Below are 22570 nucleotides of genomic sequence, written 5' to 3' on the forward strand. Positions count from 1 at the left end.
GCTGAACAAATGCTGAACTTTTGTATGAAGTAGTGAAGTTAACAGTTTTATATCCATGTAAAAGCACTAGTTTTAAAGATACAGAAAAAAAAAAAAACAACTTTATGTGAGACTGGAGAGATGGCTCAGTGTTTAAGAGCACTGGATTCTCTTTTAGAGGGCCTGGGTTCAATTCTTAGCACCCACATGGCAGCTCACAAACCATGTAATTCTAGTCCTGGGTGATCTAATGCTCTTGTCTTGCCCCCACTGGCACCTGGCAAACACTCAGTAGGCAGAAATACATGTAGGCAAAACATCCATACGCGTAAAGTTTTTTAAAAATTTAACTAAAAACATCCTTTTTGGTAAATGTACATACAGCTAAGCATTTAAAGAAGTATCATGTCTTACTAGAAAGTAGGTATCATGTCTTACTAGAAAGTAGGCACAGACTTTACGTGTGGAATAAGCACGTATCTTTAAAAACAAAAATTAGGAACTGAACCTACTCAATTCTAATATGGGCAAATAAAATTTGTAATCTATTACTCTATGATTTACACCAATTATGACAAAAGGAGAATATCTTACCTTTGGGAAGTTTGCCTCCAAGCACAGTAAATTTTTGTGGATTTTTCAAGAATTCAACCACTTCCTGTAATTCTTGTTTGGCTTCCTCCACCTTAAATGGTGCAATTTACCAAACAATCAAATAAAAGTTAGATTATCAAGGTTTCCTCTTTGGTAATCATATTTTTAATGTAGATATGAGTGAATTTGGCCTTTTTTGGTAAAACATTTTTTTAATACGCTAAAGGTTTTCTAATCCTTATTTCCAATTACATGGCATCCTTATTATGCCAACAAAAATCATGTGAAGTTCCTACTTTTACTCAGAAGGCAAACAAGTCAAAAATATTGGTCAGAGTTAAGCTGAAACTATTAGGAAAGACAGCATAAGGCGAAAGAGCAATCAGAACCTAAACTGTTCAGGTTATGATTATATTTCTAGAAAATTTCACAAAACTATTTCCAGAAAACATCATTACTAGAACAAGAAAAGGTTTGTTTTAGTTCTCCAATGGACTTTGAAAGTTATTCTGACTAAATCACTTAGATTTTTACTAAAATTTTGTAATGATAATAATTAAAAATAAAGTTCTACTCATGACCAGCCCCAGGAAAAAGGACACATATTCACCAAAATGCACAAGGTACATATAATAATAGAGTTCCAAACTATAAACAACCAAAAATGCCTAAGTTAGTTAAAGAGCAAATTTCGATAGCCACATAATGCAAACTGTGCAATCAGGATACATGAACGACTGCTCTACACAGCATGGCCAGACCCCAACCAAAATCATCATGTTGGGCAAAAGAGGATATTTGATGCATCCTGCTGCTCCTAAAACAAGCAAAAAAATGGAAGCAGAGCTAGAGTAAAGGCCCTGACTGGATAACCCTCCTTTCAGTGGTAGGGACAATAACCAGAAGAGGCTGGGGGGCTCTAGGGTTCTAACGGTCTTTGTTGGGCTAAGAACTGATGAAAACCATGTGCTCATTCTTGAAATTTATTAATTGTGTATTTTTAAGCAAGTATGTTGAACTTCAAAAGATTTGCTGAGTTATTTAAAAAGAACATCTTACTGCACATTGAAAGACTAAAACATATCTAACTTAAAATAATGGGTAAAACAGCAATTTAAAATTCTAAGAATGAAGTAAGAGACAGGAAACACTGTTCACTTCTCAACTAACTAATATCCTGTCCCCAATCTCTGTGGCAAGTGTACCTCCAGTTGAGCAACAGAAAAGCTACAGGGTAAGGTAGATAATGACGTTCTAAACAGTTCTCAGTTTTTAAAGCAGCTCCATATAAACGTACTTACATACTCAAAAATCCCAGGCAAGAAATGATTCTTATGTACATTTCTTTTTATATATAATATTTATTTATTATGTATACAATATTCTGCCAGAAGAGGGTACCAGACCTCATTACAGATGGTTGTGAGCCACCATGAGGTTGCTGGGAATTGAACTCAGGACCTTTGGAAGAGCAGGCAATGCTCTTAACCACTGAGCCATCTCTCCAGCCCTTATGCACATTCTGAAGACTTGAGAAAACTATGTAATAGCAAACCTACAAGTTACTTTGCTCCTATGAATTTACAGTTGTCAGAAGCTACTTCATTAACGAATGTTTAGTTTTCTGCCTGTCTCAAGTTTTATACTCAGACATTCCTTTATCCCCACTGCAGACAGAAACTTAAAATAACCCAACCAAAAACAGCTCAACAAGAATTCTATGTTTTCTAAAGACTGACTTTCATTTTGATGGTGTATGTGTGTCTGTGTGGGGCATGTGCATGTTGAGTCAGGTGCTCATGGAGGTCAGAAGAGGAGTCAGATCCACTGGGGTGAGAGTTACAAGTTATGAGTTACTCAATGTGGGTGCTGGGGATAGGGGGTACTGTCAAGAAAAGAAAGTGCTCTTAACCAATAAACCATTTTTCTAGCAACAGGAACTCAAATCAAAGCAAGCATGTAACCATAAAACTCAAGTCAGAATAGAAAGGGCCTGCCACACTGAGGACTCAAGTTTTAAATAATCATCATACCAATATCTTCCTCAACCCTTTCTGCAATTCAAACAGGGCTTAAATTGCAAAAAAAAGTTTGGGACAACTGGTTTAACCAGATGGAAGTCCAATGCAGAATATCAATAAGGTAAATTACAAAGAAAGCAAAGAAATCTTAACTTACCCCTTTAACATGTTCAAAAGTAACATTTTTCATCTGGACAGGATCTACAGCAGAATCAAGTCCTGTAGTTGTCCGGAAGCGAACTAACAGGAAGAAATACATGTGGGTATTTGATATCAAAATCTAGAAAAATTGCATGTCTTAGAAGCCTAAGTTTCTCAGATTAACCTGAAAGAAAAACCAAGTCTCATTTCCAATGGTTCCTTAGGATAATAAGCAATTGTTTTCCTCCTGTGTTAGAGCTACTTTTAAATGGGTTTTTATCAATCCCTAGCTAAATGTTACAAATATAAATTTGAAACAGCTCTTCATTCTTCACGATTGATGTTCACTGTCCTTGGCTGCACTTGGTCATACTTAGGAACCAAAGTCAATGAAGATAAAGGGGCATTAGAGGACAGTCAATAATTGGCCTATGATAGAAGTCAGCAAGATCCCAGAAAAGAAGAGAACACCCCTAAAAGTGTCCTACGAGTCCTACAACTCCAGTCATTCACTGCCCTCTCTATCAGAGCTAGGAAAGTCCCCAGGACTCCAATCAGCATACAATCTGCAAATACAAAGGTCATTTCAGACAGAATGTCTCTGATGTTGCCATGAGAATACATGTGTTCAGCAGAGCCTGACCCATCCCAGAAGATGGCACAGATGGGTGGAGAAAAAACTAAAGAAGCCAAGGGGCTCCACTAAGTTCCTAAAAGTAACCCTAAGAAGCCTTCACAATAAAAAGAAAATAGACTAAATTTTGGCCACCTGTAATTGTTTTAAATATCCAGCAGTAAAGCACAGACAAAAACTAGATTAACAATAATATAAAAGAAGAACTACATTAGAATTTTTAAAAGGACAAAGACTGACTCAGTCCTTAAAAGGTTTCCCGTCACACCCCAATGTGGGCTACCAACACACCAGGTAGGGCATTCACAGCCATCAGACTAATTATCTCATGCTTTTCCTAAGTGTGAATATTTTCTCCTGCCTGAACCCTGATGTTCTAGTTAGATTTGTCAACTTGACACTACCTAGAGTCACCTGGGAAGAGGAACCCTCAATTACAATAGCCTTGATGAGACTGATCTGTAGGCACGTCTATGGGCACTGTTTGATTGTCAGCTGTTGTAGAAGGGCTCACTCAGCCCACTGCAGGTAGCACCATCCCTAGACAGGTAGTCCTGATCTGTGTGAAAAAGCTCACACACTGCCTTAACTTTCCCTCAATAATATGACACAGACATGAAAGTCAGATAAACCCCTTTCTCCCCAAGTTGTTTATGGTCAAAGTGTTTTATCACAGCAATAAAAACTTGGAATTATTCCAACTAGAATAACTAATGGGGACTTCAATGCTGTGATGATTATCACTGTTGATTTGACAGGATCTAGGTGAGATACTTCTGGCATGCCTACGAGGGAGTTTCTAAATTGGGTCAAGATGAGAAAAAAGCCTAAATCAAAGTGAAGATCCTGCAATGAGCAAAAAGGAGAAAGTAAAGGAAACACCAGAATTTTACCTTCCTCGATACCTGACTGAAGCTGCAATGCGACCAGCTACCTGAAGCCCCTACAGCCATGATGAACTGTGCCCTGGAACCATAAGCCAACTAATTAATCCTTTCTTAAGCTGCTTTTGTTAGGATATTGTGTTTCAGCAGTGAGAATAGTAACAAATATACTTGGTGACAAAGACTCTGAGTCTTTAAGCCCAGGGCCCAACTATCTCAAGACATTATATCTAGGACACATCTTCACTCTAGAAGCTCAGAGCTCTTTCAGCCAATCTGTAGCCAAGCTATATAGGGCTAATTAGGGCCTTCTGCAGACTAACAGCTGTGATGGTTTAAATAAGAAATATTCTAAATAGGCATGGGTATTTGAACACTCGGTCTTCAGTTGGTGATGCTGCTTAGGGAGGTTATGGAAACTTCAGGACATGAAGCCTTATCCCACTTCCAGTTTATTCTCTGCTTTCTGTGAAATGAAATGTGATCAACCAGCTTCCTATTTATTTCTAGTTATCATGCCAGCCCTACTATTACCAGAAACCAAAACAAACTTTATTATTGCTTTTTGTTTGATTGACTTTGTTTTTGGAGACAGAGTCTTACTATGTAGATCTGGTTGGCTGGAAATTATTATATAGGACAGGATGGCCTCCAATTTACAGATTACCTGCTTCTTGCTAGAATTAAAGGTGTACACCATCAAACACACACGCTGGACACTTATAAAATCAGGTTTGGAACTGGATCTCATTAATTTCCATGGTGGAAATGGGTTACACCTGTTATAATCTCACTGGTCACCCTGTGAGTCTCTGAACTGCTGCTATTGATCCTTCCTAAGATAACCCTGCAGAAATAACTCCATAATCTAAGTTCTTTTGATTTCTAAGGCCTTAAAATAACTAAGTGTAGAGATCTTAAACACCAGTCTATACCCTATTTTAAACATTAAGCTAGACCGAGATACCCATCTAAGTGATTTTTAGGGTCTCAATTGTTCAAGGGGTATTGCTAAGTAACTAGTTTGATAGTTAGATATTATCAGGCTTGAAGGTCATTAAAACTCAGGAGCTTTTAAAACCAAGAACTAAAACTGAAGGATTACTACTGGTCAAAACTATGAGAGCTAAGTCTTATTCTGAATTATGCAGAAGGTCATCACCAAAAACCCAACTTTACAAGATTACTATTTAACTGGAGCTGATAAAGAAGAAGGATACAGAGGGCTGGAGAGATGGCTCAGTGGGTAAGAGCACTAGCTGCTCTTACAGAGTACCCGGGTTCAGTTCCTAGCACCCACAGAACATCTCACAACCACATCTAACTCCAGTTCCAGGGGACTCAATGCCCTCTCTGGCCTCCACAGGAACTAGGCACATGTGTGTACACATACATTCATGAGGTGAAACACACAAATTTTTAAAAAAGAATATATTATATTAAATCCTCAGTAAAGGTCAACCCAAATGGGCCTCTCTCAGTCACCTGAATAGGAAAATATGTCACAGGAAGCACTGTCTTCTTTAGAGGCTTTAGAAATGGAGATTGCCTAAAACGGAGACTGGCACCATGATCTCTCTGTCCATCCTCCACTGTCACTCCTTGAGAGTGTGCTCTCCTGTACTTAGCTTCTATTCTGCTATGTAAAAACAAGCAAAGCAGTGTGGCGGTAAGGCTGTCATCCTAGCACACAGGAGTTAGTCAGGAGGACCATGAGCGCTTGTCTCAAACCAAATTTTTTCAAAGCTGAGCTAATGCTCTGTTGGCATGGTGTTCATGCAGCATGCATGAAAACCAGTATCCCATAAACTGGACATGCGATTACATGTCAGGAATCCTAGCACTCAACCTTGTCAAAAAAATATAAAGATTTAAGGAAATCTTTAAATCAATGATGATCAAAGTTTTGTAAATAAAAATCTTATGAGGAATATATTAAATGGAGGTTCCTAGCCACAATACAGGCTTAGGGTTTATTGATTTAGGAATAAATAACTTGAAAGTAGAAGGCAACTGTTTAGGAAAAGGAAGGTAACCAGAAAAGGGAGCATGCGCGCGCCCACACACACACACACACTGAGAGAGAGAGAGAGAGAGAGAGAGAGAGAGAGAGAGAGAGAGAGAGAGAGAGAGAGAGAGAGATCCTTACTCTGTATGAGTCAGGTCCAGGAGTCAGCATTTTCAAAAACCGTGATACTCTTAATTTTTAAAATTATTCATTTAATAACTTACCATTTTGATACACCTGGTCACAGAAATAAAACTTTGAAATCATTACTTTAAACCCAGCATAAACAAAATTGCACACTAATTATTTTAAACCAAACTAAATGGATTATCTTACTTTTCAAATATTCTTCTCCAGTAACAACAACCTTAAGTTCTACAAAAGGAAAATTTGATAGGACAGTAAAATATGTGATACAATAGTAAAGGATACAAAAACCAGATGTTTGAAAAGGAAATAAACTCAGATAAGTCTTTACCAGAAAGAAATGGGTTTTTCAAGAGTCCATAAATGCCAAGCAGGAGCAGAACAAAGACGATCAGACGAGTTCGCCTTAAGGAATCTGCAAGAGGAAAAAGCCTTGAATTAAATGGCATTAATGAACTATAACGCCTTAAAGGTACCTTTAATACTAGATTATTATTGTGTTTTGCATTTGGTTAGTAAGTTAGACTTTAAGCTGAAAATAAATGCTCTCTAATGGGAATGTCTGCTAAGCATGCATAAAGTCCTAGGTTAAACCCTCAGAACAACAACCAATTGTTTTCCAAGTTTAAGTTTGCAGAAAAGTTGAAAGTACACTTCTACCACTCACCTTGCCCTGTGCCCCCAGGTCCTGACTAACATGCATTTAAGTAGCAAGCTTGTTAACAATAAACCAGTATTATTGGTATAGTTTTCTCAGGTTTACTGAGGGTAAGCCATTAAAAAAATCCATCTAGCATACAGAGTAAGATTTCGCTCTCTCTCTTTCTGTGTGTGTGTGTGTGCGCACGCGTGCTCCCTTTACTGGTTACCTTCCACTTTCAAGTTATTTATATGCATGTGTCTCATATAGTTCAACTTCAATTCTGCATGCGAAATACATGCACTTTTTATGCCTTCCCCTCCATTAAGAACTCTTCCTGCAACCACTTATCATACACATAAATATCTATATATACATATGTGTGTGTGCATGTACACACACGCATACATGAATCCTCAAACAGAAATTCAGATTCTGCATAAAAATAAACATGCAATATTTTTGAGTCTGGCTTAATAAATTTAAGATGACAATATCCACTTCTATCCATTTTCCTGCAAGTGACATTTTCTTCTTCTTTACGGTTAAGTAGAATCCCAGTATATGAATGCCACATATTCTCAGACATTCATCTGTTGACAGGCATTTAGACTGGTTCCAGTATCTCAGCTACTGTGACTGGAGCATAAGTAAACATGGACATCTAACATCTCAATGCCATGCTGAGATCTCTGGAGCATAAGTAAACATGGACATCTAACATCTCAATGCCATGCTGAGATATCTTTGCATAAAACAGCAAAAACACTAAGCACAGCTGCACCATAGTCAGTTCAATTTTTAGTCTACAAAGGAATCCTCATGTTGATTTTCCTAAGGGCTCCACCAGTTTTGCTTGCTATGAGCACTGTACAAAGGTTCCTGTCACTCTATCATCAGTACCTGTAGTTGATCCTTTTCTTAATGACAGCCATTTCTGACTGGAGATAATCTCAATGGAGTTTAAATTTGCATTTCCTCGGTGGCTGAAGAAGTTGAAACTTTTTTCATATACTTTAAGAACTGTCTGTTCAGTACACTTAGCCATTTACTGATCAGATGGTTAAGTTTTATGGTGAATAAGAATTGAACAGACTCTAGACATTGGTGAAGTCTACTCTCCTGATTCCTTCTGCTGTGTGGTAGTTCTGTAATGGCATACACTCCCACCTGTCACCTGTGTACTTCCTCACCTGCCGGAGTCCATCTCAGAAAATCCTTTCCTGGACTTGTGTGTTCTTCTGGAAGTCTGAGTTTTAGATCTTACATTTTTAATTAATTTTTGTATAAGATGAAATATAAAAATCTCATTTCATTATTCTATGTTAATATTCATTTCTCTCAGCACCACTAGTTAAAAAGGTTAATTTTTCCTAATGCATGTTTTTCACCTTTGTCAAAAATTAGATGGTAGCCATAACTTTTCCTAACAATCCTGTATCTACTAAGGCACAATTTCTATCCTTAGTTTTTATTTCTATTTCCACATTTAAGCTATCGTAAGTTTTACAGTAGACCACGACCAATGTTAAGACTGATTATCTTAGAAAAGTTTCTGTGATCCAGTGAGATGGCTTAGCAGGTAAGCGAGCCTGTCAGCAAACCTTACCTGAGTTTGACAGTGGAAGGAATGAAAGTAGAAGGAAAGAAGCAGTTTGCAAAGGTCATGGGATCTCCACATACATGCTGTGGTACAAGCAGCTTACCTTCACACACGGATCACATCACACAATAATTTTTTTAAAAATTAAGAAATGTTTTGTAACACTTTAAACAGAGGACTGTTCTGCCTATGTCATATCATACCATTGGTCTTCTGTGTGAGAGCTTGAGCTTTGAGAAAACCCTCTGCAAAACCAGTTTTAAATGCATCTTGGTGAGCTTCAGGTATGTTTTTAGTTTTCATAAGTTTGTCCAAACTCTCAAGATCCGTTCCTCTGTCCCGCAACAGAAATCCCTAAAAAATCAAAGAAAATACAGCAGAGTTATAAAGATACAAAAAGGACGGACAGTAGTGGCGCACACCTTTACTCCCAGTCCTCTAGAGACAGAGGTAGGCAGATCTCTGTGAGGTCGAGGCCAGCCTGGTTTACAAAAGGAGTTTAAAGACAGCCAGAGCTATATAGAAAAACCCTGCTCAAAAAACCTAAAATAGATAAATAAATAAAAATGCAAACATAAAGAAGGCAGTGTTCTGAAGATTTTCTGTCTATTGGACAAAGTCAAACAGCTATACTTTATAAATAATTTTGATATTCTGCTAGAAGCAGTAGATATGACAATAAAATAAATAAATAAATGCTACCTGTAAAAAACAGAAATACCTTACTGAAAATGGGACACTGGGGCCAGAGAGATGGTGCCATTAAAGGCGAGGCTTGCAACCAAAATGTCAGAAGAATGGAACATCAAAACCACACATAGAGGATTGAAGATATATTTTAGCTGGCAGTATTTGCCTAGCATACATGAGATCTTCAGTTTAGAACTATATAAACTAGACTTGTCAGCACACATATGCAATGCTAGCACATGAGAGGCTGAGGCAGGGGAATCCTAAGTTTAAGGCAATCCTTAGATACAGAAAGAGTTAGAAGCTAGCGTGGGCTATATGAGACCACCCATGTCTCCAATCTCCTCACCCTCCTTCCTGAAAGTCATACAGGTGGGCACCATGTAATAGGTCTATAATTGCAGCAGTTGAAAAGGAAGATTATGAGTTCAAGGCCAGCCTGAACTAATGCAAACTCTTTCTCTTTCTCTCTCTCTCTCTCTCTCTCTCTCTCTCTCTCTCTCTCCCTCCCCCCTCCCTCCCCCCCTCACACACACACAGACACACACAGACACACACAGACACACACAGACACACACACGAAAGCAAAACAAAACCAAATACACACACAGGGAATAAACATAATGAATGAACAATTTGAAAGAATATAAAATAATGTCCAAAAAAATTTGGTAAGAGTCAATGCCAAGAAAATAAGGGTATTTAGTGACCAGCATATGCAAGGTTGAGAACAGAAAAATGGTCAATAAGTGCAATAAAACACTCTGTTAAATAAGACTGAGTTGGGTAAGAAAGCAGAATATCCAAATTAATAGGTTATCATTTAAGAAACAATGATGATACAAGTTTGGAGGCAAGATTGAAATTAGCAAGAATATATGCTGTGGAATATTAGCTGAAAATGTGTTACATTTGTTTATGCTGCGGAATATTTATTTAATAGTGCAAAAAATGTGTTGCATTCTTCTATATTGCATTTGTTTAACTCTGTGAAGCTGTGTTACTTTGCCTGCCTAAAACACCTGATTGGTCTAATAAAGAGCTGAATGACCAATAGCTGGGCAGGAGACAGACAGGCAGGGCTGCTCTTTAATTTAACAGATTAAATAGGAGAACAAGAGAAGAGTAGTGAGAAAAGGAAGAGAGGAAAATGTCAAGGGACAGCTACCCAGCCAGACACAGCATAAGATGGAAAGAAAAGATATACAGAAATAGAGAAAGGTAAAAGACCAGGGGCAAAAGATAGGTGGTATAATTTAAGAAGAACTGGCTAGCAACAAGCCAAGCTAAGTTGGGCATTCACAAGTAAGACTATGTGCGATTATTTGGGAGCTGGGTGGTGGGCCCCCAAAGAGCAAAGAGTAAAAAAAAAAAAAAAAACCAAACACAACTACAAAGAGAAGCAAAGGTATCAAATGAGTACTTGCTAGAATAATTGAGGCAATAAAATGTTAAAGTGTCTATGAACGGCAGTGCAACAAGGATGAAGGGAAAGATTTAAGAAACGTTAGCTGGGCAAAGGGTTCACACTTGAAATAAGATATGGGAATCTGAAGCAGAAGAATTGCCTTAAGTTTGAGGCCAGACTAGGCTACACATTGAGATCCAGAACCACCTGTGCGGTAGACTGAGATCCTGTCTCTAAAAATCAAGACAGCCCCCCCCCCCCAAACAAACAAATAAAACACTAACAAAAGAGAAACATTTCAGGTTAGTGGTATAGATCAGTGGTAGATCACCTGGCTAGAAACCATGAAACCTAGGTTCAATCTCTAGGACCACCACTTCCCCAATGATACTTATTAGGGTACACTGGAAAAAGGACAGCTTTTTCAGACAGTACTGGGAAATCTGGACTACAACATACAAAAAACAAACAAACAAACAAACAAACAAACAAACCCAAAAAACCTTATCTCTGAATCCTATACATGATTCAACCCTAAGTGAATCAAGACCTTTAAGCCTTGATACCCTGAAACTGGTAGAGAAGAATGGAAGCCCGCGCTTCTGCTCTGCGCACAGGTGGACATGAGCACAGTTCTGAGTGAGGCTCCAGTAGCACAGAAGAACAACAGTCAACAAATAGGATCGTGTGCAACTGCAAAGTTTCTGTGCAGCAAAAGAAACTTCAAGCAAACGAAGATGCAGCGCACAGAATGAGAGAAAAATCTACCAGCAATTTATCTGACAGAGTTACTGTCTAGAACAAGTCAAAGAACTCAAAATACCAAGCATTAATAAACAGTTCAATCAAAAACTGGGCAATGGAACGACCTGGACAGAAAATTCTCAAAGGAAATATAAGCAGTTCCTAAATGCTTTAAAACGTGCTTAGTCATCAAGGAAACTGAAAGGATTTTGAGATTTGAGGACTACAAATGACAACAAATGCTGGTGTGGACGTGGGCAAGAAGGATCTCTCCCACACTGTTGCTGGAAGCGGGAACTAGGATGGCCACTCTGGGTATCAATCTAGAGAATCCTCAAAAACTAAAACTACAACTGCCACATGGCTGCGCTATAGCCACGGGCATATACCCAAAAGACTTTATATCCTGCTACAGAAATAGTTACATTACTACTCTACTACAACAGTAAGGAAATGGACTCAACCACATGTTGATGGATGGATAAGAAAAACGTAGACTGGGCATGGTGGTGTATGCATTTAATCCCCGCACTTGAGAAGCAGAGACTGGTGAATCTCTTCTGAGTTTGACACTAGCCTAGTCTACATAGTGAGGTCCAGGATAGCCAGGGATATATAGGGAAACCATATCTCAAAAAAGAAAAATATGATGCATATACACAGTGAACTCAGTTATATAGGCAAATTAAATTTGTAGTTAAATGTATGAAACTGTAAAAATTATACTAAGGTAACAGACCCAGAAAGACAAAAGTCATGTTCTCTCCATTATGCAGATTTCAGCTATAAATCTTGTTTTGTGTACTTAACTTGAAGTCCAAGTAGAAACCAAGAAACCAAAGAGGGACCTTTTGGGAGGACGGGAGTTGGGAGGAAACTATCATACCTTAAGGAAGAGTTAAGTATATCGTTTAAGTATATTGTAGGTAAAAGGAGAAAGGTGGAATAGTGGAGGCACAAAGGCTCTAACAGGGCAGGGTAAGGAGTATGGGGAAAGCTGGAAATGGAAGGAGGGCTAACAAGAAGTATATGGAAAGCTATAAACTCACAGGCCAATTAAAAATATTTGGAGGTGTAATAAAACACACGTGAAATGAATGAAGAGGCTGAAGACTTAACCAGATATGGGCAAGTGGACGGGGGAGAGGAGGGAGTTGTTGGGTTAACCAAAACCAAGGATGTATGCAAAAGTCTTATGAAAAACCAGTAGCTAGTACACGAATTTCAAACTAACTTAAACATAGCCCAATGGAACTGTCCTGCATGAGTGGCCAATGCAACTCTGAGTGTATAAGCGATCAAGTGACAGTACAGGTACACGTAGTCAGAGAGGTCCTAGAGCTTTCCAAAACACAGGCTAGTGCCATTAATTACTGTTAGTTACCCACCATAACTACAAGGTAAACCTCAATGGCTGAAGATACTGCACATCTTGGACACAGGACATAGAAAAATCAATCTCAAAATGACTGATAAAGTTCATCCCTAATTGCTAGTTTTCAGTGTTGAAAGGTGCAATGTAGGTGGTAGGGAGAGAAGGTACGTACATCAGTGGTTTTAACCAGATCTAGACCCTGCATGCTCTAATACCAACTAGCCACACAAGAAATGCCTACTTGTGCAACAGAGGCGTGACAGCCAATAGGGTGCCCAACCTCTCTCTGGGTTTGAGACCTGTTCCACAGAAGGGAGTTCCATGCCTGGTACCTTAATCCTGCTCAAAAAGCCCATGGTAAGAATGGTTATAAGTCCTAGCGTAAACATCTGCTTTTTATTTTGGTAATTCTATTCAGGGTTTCTCTGTGTAACAGTCCCAGCTGTCCTGGAACAAGCTTTGTAGACCAGGTTGGCTTCAAACTCAGAGATCCACCTGCCTCTGCCTCCCAAGTGCTAGGATTAAAGATGTGTGTCACCAAACACCACCTTCTAAATATTAATTTATGTTTATACTCATAGACCTGGCCTGCTTTCAACCTTGGTCAGCTTCTTTTTGCACAGCACAGTAGTCAATGCAGCAATACAAAACTGTAATAGCACTAAGAAGAGACTGACCATTCATCCCTAGACAGGAATTCTATTTCATGCACACTACTCCTCCAGAGAGGCTCAGGGAACATGGAGGAAAAGGCAGAAAGAATTTAAGAACCAACACGTAAGGAGAAATGCTGTGAAATGTTGTCTTTGGGCATGACATGGATATAACTTTCATGAACTCACAGCAACTGAAATTACCTGCACAAGAACAAGCCAACCAAAATTCTGACATAGGTCGGGTAGACAATCTCCGGGGCCCACCCTTTATTGAGTAGCCATTACTCTTTTCTGAGGATGTGGCCCCTGGTAGGCTTCTCAAGCTCCAGTGGATACTCCTACACCCATACATATATAAGCAACACTAACTGGACTTAGTAGGTTACAAAAAAAAAAACAAACAAACAAAAAAAACCCAGTAACTTTAAAGACATGAGTTTGGGAGGCAGACATGTTGAGGGAGATATAAAGGTGGCTGAAGCAGAGAATGGGGGTGGATATCATACTTCATTGTATACATGTACGACATTGTCAAGAATAAAGACAAAAACGAAAACATTTTTAAAGATTTTAGAGGCACAACAAATACACAAATAGTTAATTATTGTAGGTAGACAGAACTGAGTGGGCGCTCCACCAACCAGAAAAATGAGATACTTAAAGGTTTTGATGTCCCAGTATCTGTTACTTATTATTTTCTAAACCACAAATAACTAATTACCTTCACAAAGGATGGTGCTATATTCTGTGCTTCTGCTAATCTTTCAGAAGTAGACTGCAAACGCCGTGTCCTTGATTTCAAAGTTTTAAAGCCCCGAGACTGTGTGAAAACTAACAAAACAGTACCAATTACTTGGTAGCTATAGCAAGAGAAAATGATCAAGCGTAAAGTCTGACTCATAACGGTACATCACAATTAGAATCCAAGTTCTAGATACAGTTATTTCAGCTGGCATTTCAATTTGCTTCACCTTTTTCTATTACCCTTTTTTCCAAGAACTTTGAACATTTAACTTCGTGTTGAGAGGAGGAAAAAGAGGATTTCACAATATAATAAGAAAGAACCTCAAATGAGAAATAAGACTGGCCTCGAGGCAAGTCTTCACGTATTGGCTTAAAGAACAACTGAGAGGGCTCAGTCCACAAAGGGGTTGTCGCTACCAGGCAAGTGATGCTGGGTCACACAAGAAAGACAACAGAGACCCTGGGACAACTCCATGGCGTCTGCGTCAGTTCCTGCCTCCAGATTTGTGCTTCTGCTTTTGCCCTGACTTGCCTCAAAGATGGACTGTGATTAGGCCCTGTAAGCCAAATAAATAACTTCCTTCCTTAGGTTGCTTTTGGCCAGTGTTTCATCATAGCAACAAAAGCCAAACTAAGACAAGTACCAAAGCCCATCCTACTGACTCCCAGTTTGGTATTTATTATTTTTAAGTTCTACTAGAAATAGTTATGACATTTCCTAATGTTGCAACCCTTTAATACATTAATTATTTCACGGCTACTTGGTAACTGTAATCCTGCTACTGTTAAGAATCACAATGTAAACATGTGATGTGCAGGATATGTGGACCCCACAGGTTGAGAACCACCGACTATCCTAAATTGTATGAAAGTAGCAAACAATGCTATCAATTTGATATCACCCAGCTTATGGCTTTATTTAAAGTCCTCAGATTTCTGGGATGTTAATGAAAACACTCTGGTATGGGGGGGGGAATGGGAGGTGGTGGCGGGGAAGAGGCAGAAATCTTTAATAAATAAATAAATAAATAAATAAATAAATAAAAGTCTAAAAAAAGAAAACACTCTGGTATTCTCCAATTTTTTTTCTTTAACTTTTTCCTGACATTTCTGTGGGTTTTTGGAGGTAAGTAGACAAACATGCTTAATTAATTATTTTGAAACAAGTATAGATGAGTTTCCCGGGTCTGATTTACTGTATTTCTTAGCAATAACACAGCTTCTATTATTATTTTGTGACTCAGCATTTATAAAGAGGACTGGAGAGATGGGTAAGCAGTTGCCAGCACTGGATGCTCTTCCAGAGGACCTGGGTTCAATTCCCAGAACCCATATGGTGGCTCAGAACCATCGGTAACTCCAGTTTCAGGAGACCTGATGCCCTCTTCTGGCCTCGGGAAACCAGGCAAGTATGGTATGGTACACAGACATAACATGCAGGTAGAACAACTTACAAATAAGAAATACTTTTAGGGGGCTGGAGAGATGGCTCAGTGGTTAAGAGCACTAACTGCTCTTCAGAGGACCCGGGTTCAATTCCCAGCACCCACATAGCAGCTCACAACTGTCTAAAAATCCAGTTGCAGGGGATCTGATACCTTCACACCAATGCACATAAAATAAAGTTAAATAAACCATAAAAAAAGAAATACTTTTATTTTCTAAAGTTCATAAAGTCAAGTATGGTGGCATATATCTGTAACCTCCAACACATAAGAGGCTGAAGATTACAAGTTACCTTGTCTTAAAAATTACAGAACTAACCAAATTAATAATCACAAATACTTTTAAGTCTACTACACTATAAATAATTATCACCATTAACAAAAACAAGTCTTATTAAATATACTTATCAAATTTTTCAAAATATACAGTTTTTTCGTACTTGGAAAATATTGAAGATCTGAACAAATGCTTCGAAGAGTTTTTGGATATTGTCTGTGCAGGCTAGAGGAACGTAGTGTATTAAACATATCTAAGTGACCTGCAAGGAAAATGAAAGAAGTTATTCTCCAGCTGTCAAGCCAAGGCAAAAACACATGAAAAACTGTATAAATTTTAAATTTATAAATACCAGGAAAAGTGACAATGTATCACAGAGTATTTTAAGAAAGACATTTGATGCACTAATGTAACTCCTTTATATCTCACAATCCCTCGTTTCACTATCACTTATCTTAGGTTACTATTTTTCTCTGGCATGTGTTTACAGCTGCCCATGAAACCAAATTCAAATTTAGAGGTTAAAAACAGGAAAAGCAATCTCTTTTATTCAAAGGATAGAATGGTTAACTACTGCTATTGCTTAAAGGCCATTTCAAAGCTCTCTATCATAGAACACTGCAAACACAGCTTCTGCTCTGACTTGAAAGGATCTAGAGTAAAGCCAGGTGTGTTTGCAATCATCTTTAATCCAAAGCTTGGAGGCAGAGGCAGGTGGAACTCTTGAGTTCAAGAACAGCCTGGTCTACATAGTGACTTCCAGGACAGCTAGGGCTACATAGAGAGACCCTGTCTCAAAAAAACCAAAATTATAAAGAATTGCCAAGTATGAAAAGGTTTTCTCTGACAGCCAGGCTTGCAACTCAAGGCCTCACAGAACCACTGAACTATACCCCCAGTCTCAGTTAGTATCTGTTTTTATGTTCCAGTAACACTTAAGGCATTTTTCAAAAATTTCTCACGAGTCCAACTAAGAAACTCATTTCTAATATTTCTGCCTGCCCAAGTGGAGCCAAGCAGCTCACAGAATGAAGAATCTTAAATTGTAAAAATGCAGATTAGAGATTAGAAAAACAGGAAAATAAGAGTATTAAAACATTAAAGTAAAAATGTGCCCTGAAGATTTACTATGAGCCAACACTTTAGGAAGTCAAAGACAAACGACTCAATCAAGACTGTAGTCTAAGCCCTCGAGCCTTAAAACCGTTCTACTTTTTCCTCACTCTTACATTTTTCAGTCTTTTTTATTCTTGAAATCCTACAATTTATACTGACTTTTAAAACGTGTTTTTCCATCAATATGAAACAGGTATTTTGAATTTTTGTTTTATTATGTATACAGTGTTCTGCCTGGATATATGCTTACATGACAGAAGAGTGCACCAGATCTCATTACAGATGGTTGTGAGCCACCATGTGGTTGCTGAGAATAGAACTCAGGACCTCTGGAAGAATAGCCAGTGCTCTTAAGCTCAGAGCCATCTTTCCAGCCCTGGAATTCTGATACTTTAAGAAGGTTGTAGGCTAGGCAATGATGGCACACACAGCTTTAACTTAACTACAGCACCTAGGAGGCAGAAGCAGGTAGATCTCTGAGTTCAAGACCAGCCTGGTCTGCGTAGTGAATTCCAGAACAGTGAGGGCTACACAGAGAAACCCTGTTTTGGCGTGGGGGTGGGGGGGGAAGCGGAATCACATGTGGCACAGCCCTATAATCCCAGCTCTTCAGGAGGTTTAGACAGGAAGACACCAAATTTAAGACCTGCTAGAATAACTTGCCAAAACCCTGGCTCAAAATGAAAATTAATTAAAGTGTTAAAGATATAACTCAGTACAACAAGGAGAGTGCTTCCCTAGTCTCAGTGAGGTCAAGGGTTCAATCCCACTGAGCACCACAGAAAAGATATTCATAGACTGGACATGTAGCTCAGTGGTTAAAAAGCTTACATAATATGAGCAAGCCCTGATATCAATACTACGGGAAGCAAAAGAGTACAGATAAATTCTCTGTACTTTACAATTTTTCTATAAATATAACATTATAGCTGTAAGAAAAATTACAAATTAAAAAAAACACTTCAAAAAAGAACTGGCCCATAGTAAATGTTAATATAGTATAAACATCATCAGTAAGTTCAAGAATAATAACATACCATATTTATTTTCGAAGAAGGACTGTGCTGAGACATGAGATGTATGCCAATGGGAAGAAACTCTTTTGTCTTTATAAAACCCAGGAAGTAGATTTTCTACCAGTTGATCAATCTGTCCAATTTTTAGTTCAGATAATCCAAGGTCCCTTAAATTAAGTACAGGCTATAAAAGACAAAACAGCCAAATTAACATTAATGAGACATTTAAAAGATACTTAGCAAAAAACAATAAGGATTTTTTTAAATTAAAAAAAAGAACTGACATCTTAATTATTAAAATAAGTTAATATAAATATTCTGATGGTTCTAGTTTTACTAAGGTTCATTATGGGTTTGATCAAAAAAAAAAAAAAAAAAGCCCTTAACAGTCTCCCTAAATAGATGACATTTCTCACTATAACAAAAGCACCAGTTAGTTAAACATTATGATTCCCAATGACGTGAAAGACTTTACATTGTTTTCCCTCTCTGCATAGAAAGCATTGCGGCCTAGTTGCCAACCTAACCATCATCTGTCATTCATAAGAATAGTATTGGCTGGGGGGAGTATAGTAAAACAGACTATTTTAAGAGAGATCAATTTGATGTAACTTTCATTGCAATATAATTGTTATTTTTATTATTAGTTGCTATTAATCTCTTACTATGTTTAACTTATAAATTCAACTTTATAATACTTTCAGTAATAAGGTTTTCTAGGGCTGTATGACTGGAGAGCAAGGTTATCAAAAGAGAAGAAAAGCAATGGTGTGTCTACAAAAATGAACAAAAAAAACTGGGCAAATAGGGAAAAACAAGTTTCTCAGAAAATTGGGAATCAATCTACCTCAGGACCCAGAAATACCACTCTTACACATATACCCAAAGATGAGAGGAACACACCTCCATTGCTGGTGGGAATGCAAACTTGTACGACCACTCTGGAAATCACTATGGCGGTTTCTCAGAAAATTGGGAATCAATCTACCTCAGGACCCAGAAATACCACTCTTACACATATACCCAAAGATGCTCAATCATACTACAAGGACATTTGTTCAACTATGTTCATAGCAGCATTATTTGTAATAGCCAGAACCTGGAAACAACCTAGATGCCCCTCAATCAAAGAATGGATAAAGAAGATGTGGTACATTTACACAATGGAGAACTACGCAGTAAAAAACAATGGCATCTTGAAATTTGCATGCAAATGGATGGAACTAGAAAAAAACATCCTGAGTGAGGTAACCCAGACCCAGAAAGATGAACATGGTATGTACTCACTCATAAGTGGATACTAACTGTAAAGCAAAGGATAACGAACCTACAGAGTCCACGACCCCAGAGAAATTAAGTAACAAGGTGAAACCTAAGAAAAAAATATATAGATCCCCTTGGGAAGGGGAAATAGACAAGATCTCCTGAAAAAAACTGGAAGCATGGGGTGGGGAGGTGAGAAGGGAGGGTGGAAGGACAGCAGGAGGGGAGAGTGGGAGGGGGAGGAGACCTGGAGAAAACAGGATAGTCAAGAGGAGTGAAGGCCAGAGATGAAGGGCAAGGAAAGAGATACTTTGATTAAGGGAGCTGTTATGGGGCTAGCAAGAAACCTGGCACTAAAGAAATTCCCAGGAGTCCATAAGGATGACCCCAGCTAAGACGCTAAGCAATAGAGGAGAGGGTGCCCGAACTGACCTTGCCCTGTAGTCAGACAACACTTGACCAAGTGTGATTAAAATTTTCTCATGTAGCTCAAGTAACTATTACCTCACTACTCGGAGTGTCGTGCTCAGGAGCTGTGTCTCGGCGCTGCTTCTGAACAGGCGTGTTCACAGAAACAGATGTACTTTTCGGTGAATGGAAAGCATTGATGAGATGACTGAGAGGAACTGTAACCTAGAAAACAGAAACAATTTCTTTTCTGGTCAGGATTTAGGATCTGTTAAAAGTCAAAACAGCTGGGCAGTGGTGGTGGCGCATACCTTTAATCCCAGCACTCAGGGAGGCAGAGGCAGGCAGATCTCTGTGAGTTTGAGGCCAGCCTGGTCTACAGAATGAGTTCTAGGACAGACAAAGATACACAGAGAAACCCTGTCTTGATTAAAAAAAAAAAAAGTTAAATATATACCAGATATCAAAATTATGGGTAATCTGAGATAAGGCTCAGGAGTAGAGCCATGCACAGCTGAAGAGATAGATGATCTAGTCTTGAGATCCAGCACCAAACACTCAAACACATACACACACAAACAAAAAAATTGAGACAGACATAATAAACACACATACACATGCAAAAAACAAATCAACAAAACTAGACATTAAAAACTGTCCATCCTTGCCAGGCAGTGGTGGCGCACACCTTTAATCCCAGTACTCAGGATGCAGAGACAGGTGGATCTCTGTGAGTTCGAGGCCAGTCTGGTCCACAAGAGCTAGTTTCAGCACAGCCAGAATTGTTACACAGAGAAACCCTGTCTTGAAAAACAAAACAAAACAAAAACATTTGCTGGCGGTAGAAAGAAAATTAGTTTACTCTTTCATGATACTATTCTGGATATGTTAAAAGTCAGACACAATGGTACACACTTTTTACCTCAGCACTGCGGAGGAAGAGACAAGCAGATCTCTGTAAGTTCAAGGATAGCTTGGTCTACATAGAGTTCAAAGCCAACCAGAACTACACAGTGACCATGTCATAAAAATTAATAAATTTGAAATATGTATGTTTCAGCCTCCAAAATCTACTATCTAGAAATTTATTCTAAGGAAATGATTTGACAAATGCATGCACCTTAATAAGATAATTTTAACAGCATAATTTTAAAGTAGATGGAAAGCTGAAGAGAACCACCATGAGGGAAGTGGAAAAATAAAAGTCACTTCCACAGAATAGCAAAAATTTTCTAATGTTATATTTCCCCACCGCCACCATCTTGTCCTAACCCCCGCCACCTACTCGCCTGCTCCTGCCCTTACCCAGCTCCAGCACACTCCCAGCCCGAGATAAAATGATCATATTAAAATTAGTCACCCTTTGGCTTAAAAATCTAACACCTGTAGAACCTGAACATCGTCTCCAGTTCGGTTCTTTATTAAATGCCCTTCACTTTCTGGGTTAGAAGGGGCTCAAAGAACACATGAAAACACTTTATTTACATTGCCCATCTATAAGGAGAAACAGAAATGAACATGAAGAAGTACACAGGACAAGGCCAGACAGAACACCTAGTGGAGGACATCCTCTCTGGAGTTCTGATTAACACCCTCCTACAGCTCAATTACTGCCTGAAGAGGTGGGAACTACAGGATGCTAAGATTACCTGGTCTGACTAGTTCCACTCAGAGGTTATTTGCAGATTAAAAGTCACCTCATTAGGACAAACACAGATGTATGTAATCCATGGGGGCTTATTTACCAATACCTCAAGAAATTCTAAGAATTTCACAGAAGCTTGTCATCAGGAAGACCATAAAATAAAGTATTTCTTTTATTGTATCATATTACCCAATTAAAAGATAAACTCCATAAGACGCAAGGATTCTTTTGTATTTTAGTACTCAGTGCATAACAGTGTATAAGGGAATGACAAACAGGTCTGATGTTGAGTGAATAAAATAATGGGCTCTGATTATATACCAAAGCCCATAATTTAAATAATTTAATACCTAGGACATAAAAATTAGCTATTATTGTATTTCTTCCCTTTAAAATTCATGCTGAATTCAGTTTCCATTATAACAGCAGTGTTATAGGTGTTTAGCTAGGAGTCTATTTTACTATATTACTACAAGCCAATTGTTCTATGCTACATAGAAAGATCCAGTTTTATGAAACCCAAAACAATCAAGATTTAAGTCATGGAAGTCCAGTCCTGAGGAACAAATTGACGCTGTTACGGAAGGGGGTTTCCCACCTTGCTCTCTTTGGCCCCTCTACCATGTATGTCTTCTACTCCATGACAGTAAACTATCCATCATGTCTTCTTGACAGAAACTAATTAATTTCATATTCAACAGTCCCTATCTACTGTTTTTTCAATTGCTAGAACTTCCCCAGACACTGCCATCCTGGAAAACAGTCGCTTTACTGTATCAAGTTGACCAAAGCAGAAACATCACTTTCCACCATTTCCTCACTTAGAACCAAGTGAAATTCTATTTTGTTTTTCCTGAGATAGACTGGATGTCAATTCCTAATCCTCTTCCCCCTTCCCTCAAGACTGGTGCTACAATAGACATTTGTATTTCTTTTCCATAATTATTGAACACTATTGATTGGAGTGGCGTCCCTTTCCTGGGTTAGGTCAGCGGCATCCTTAATCCGTAACCCTTCCACTTTTGCCCTCCCCTATTTTCCACACAACAAGAAGCCGGAGAAAGCCTACAAACGAAAATCTGGTCACAGAAACCACTGTCTGCTATCATCAAAAAAAAAAAAATTAATCAAG

General features: G+C 38.5%; 1 protein-coding gene across 1 annotated transcript in view; it reads right to left on the reverse strand.

Annotated features, from left to right (window-relative positions):
* Positions 1-22570, reverse strand: part of Yme1l1 (YME1 like 1 ATPase) — a 35659-nt gene that overhangs the window by 12303 nt on the left and 786 nt on the right. Inside the window, exons 2-9 of the mRNA XM_057787484.1 lie at positions 19890-20018; positions 18144-18306; positions 16154-16252; positions 14246-14355; positions 8855-9005; positions 6740-6823; positions 2752-2834; positions 574-664 (exon numbers count right to left, since the gene is read on the reverse strand). Coding sequence (XP_057643467.1) covers positions 574-664; positions 2752-2834; positions 6740-6823; positions 8855-9005; positions 14246-14355; positions 16154-16252; positions 18144-18306; positions 19890-20018 — 910 coding nt within the window. The remainder of the gene's footprint in view (positions 1-573; positions 665-2751; positions 2835-6739; positions 6824-8854; positions 9006-14245; positions 14356-16153; positions 16253-18143; positions 18307-19889; positions 20019-22570) is intronic.

This window comes from Chionomys nivalis, chromosome 13 (genome assembly GCF_950005125.1).
Source record: "Chionomys nivalis chromosome 13, mChiNiv1.1, whole genome shotgun sequence".
Classification (NCBI taxonomy): domain Eukaryota; kingdom Metazoa; phylum Chordata; class Mammalia; order Rodentia; family Cricetidae; genus Chionomys; species Chionomys nivalis.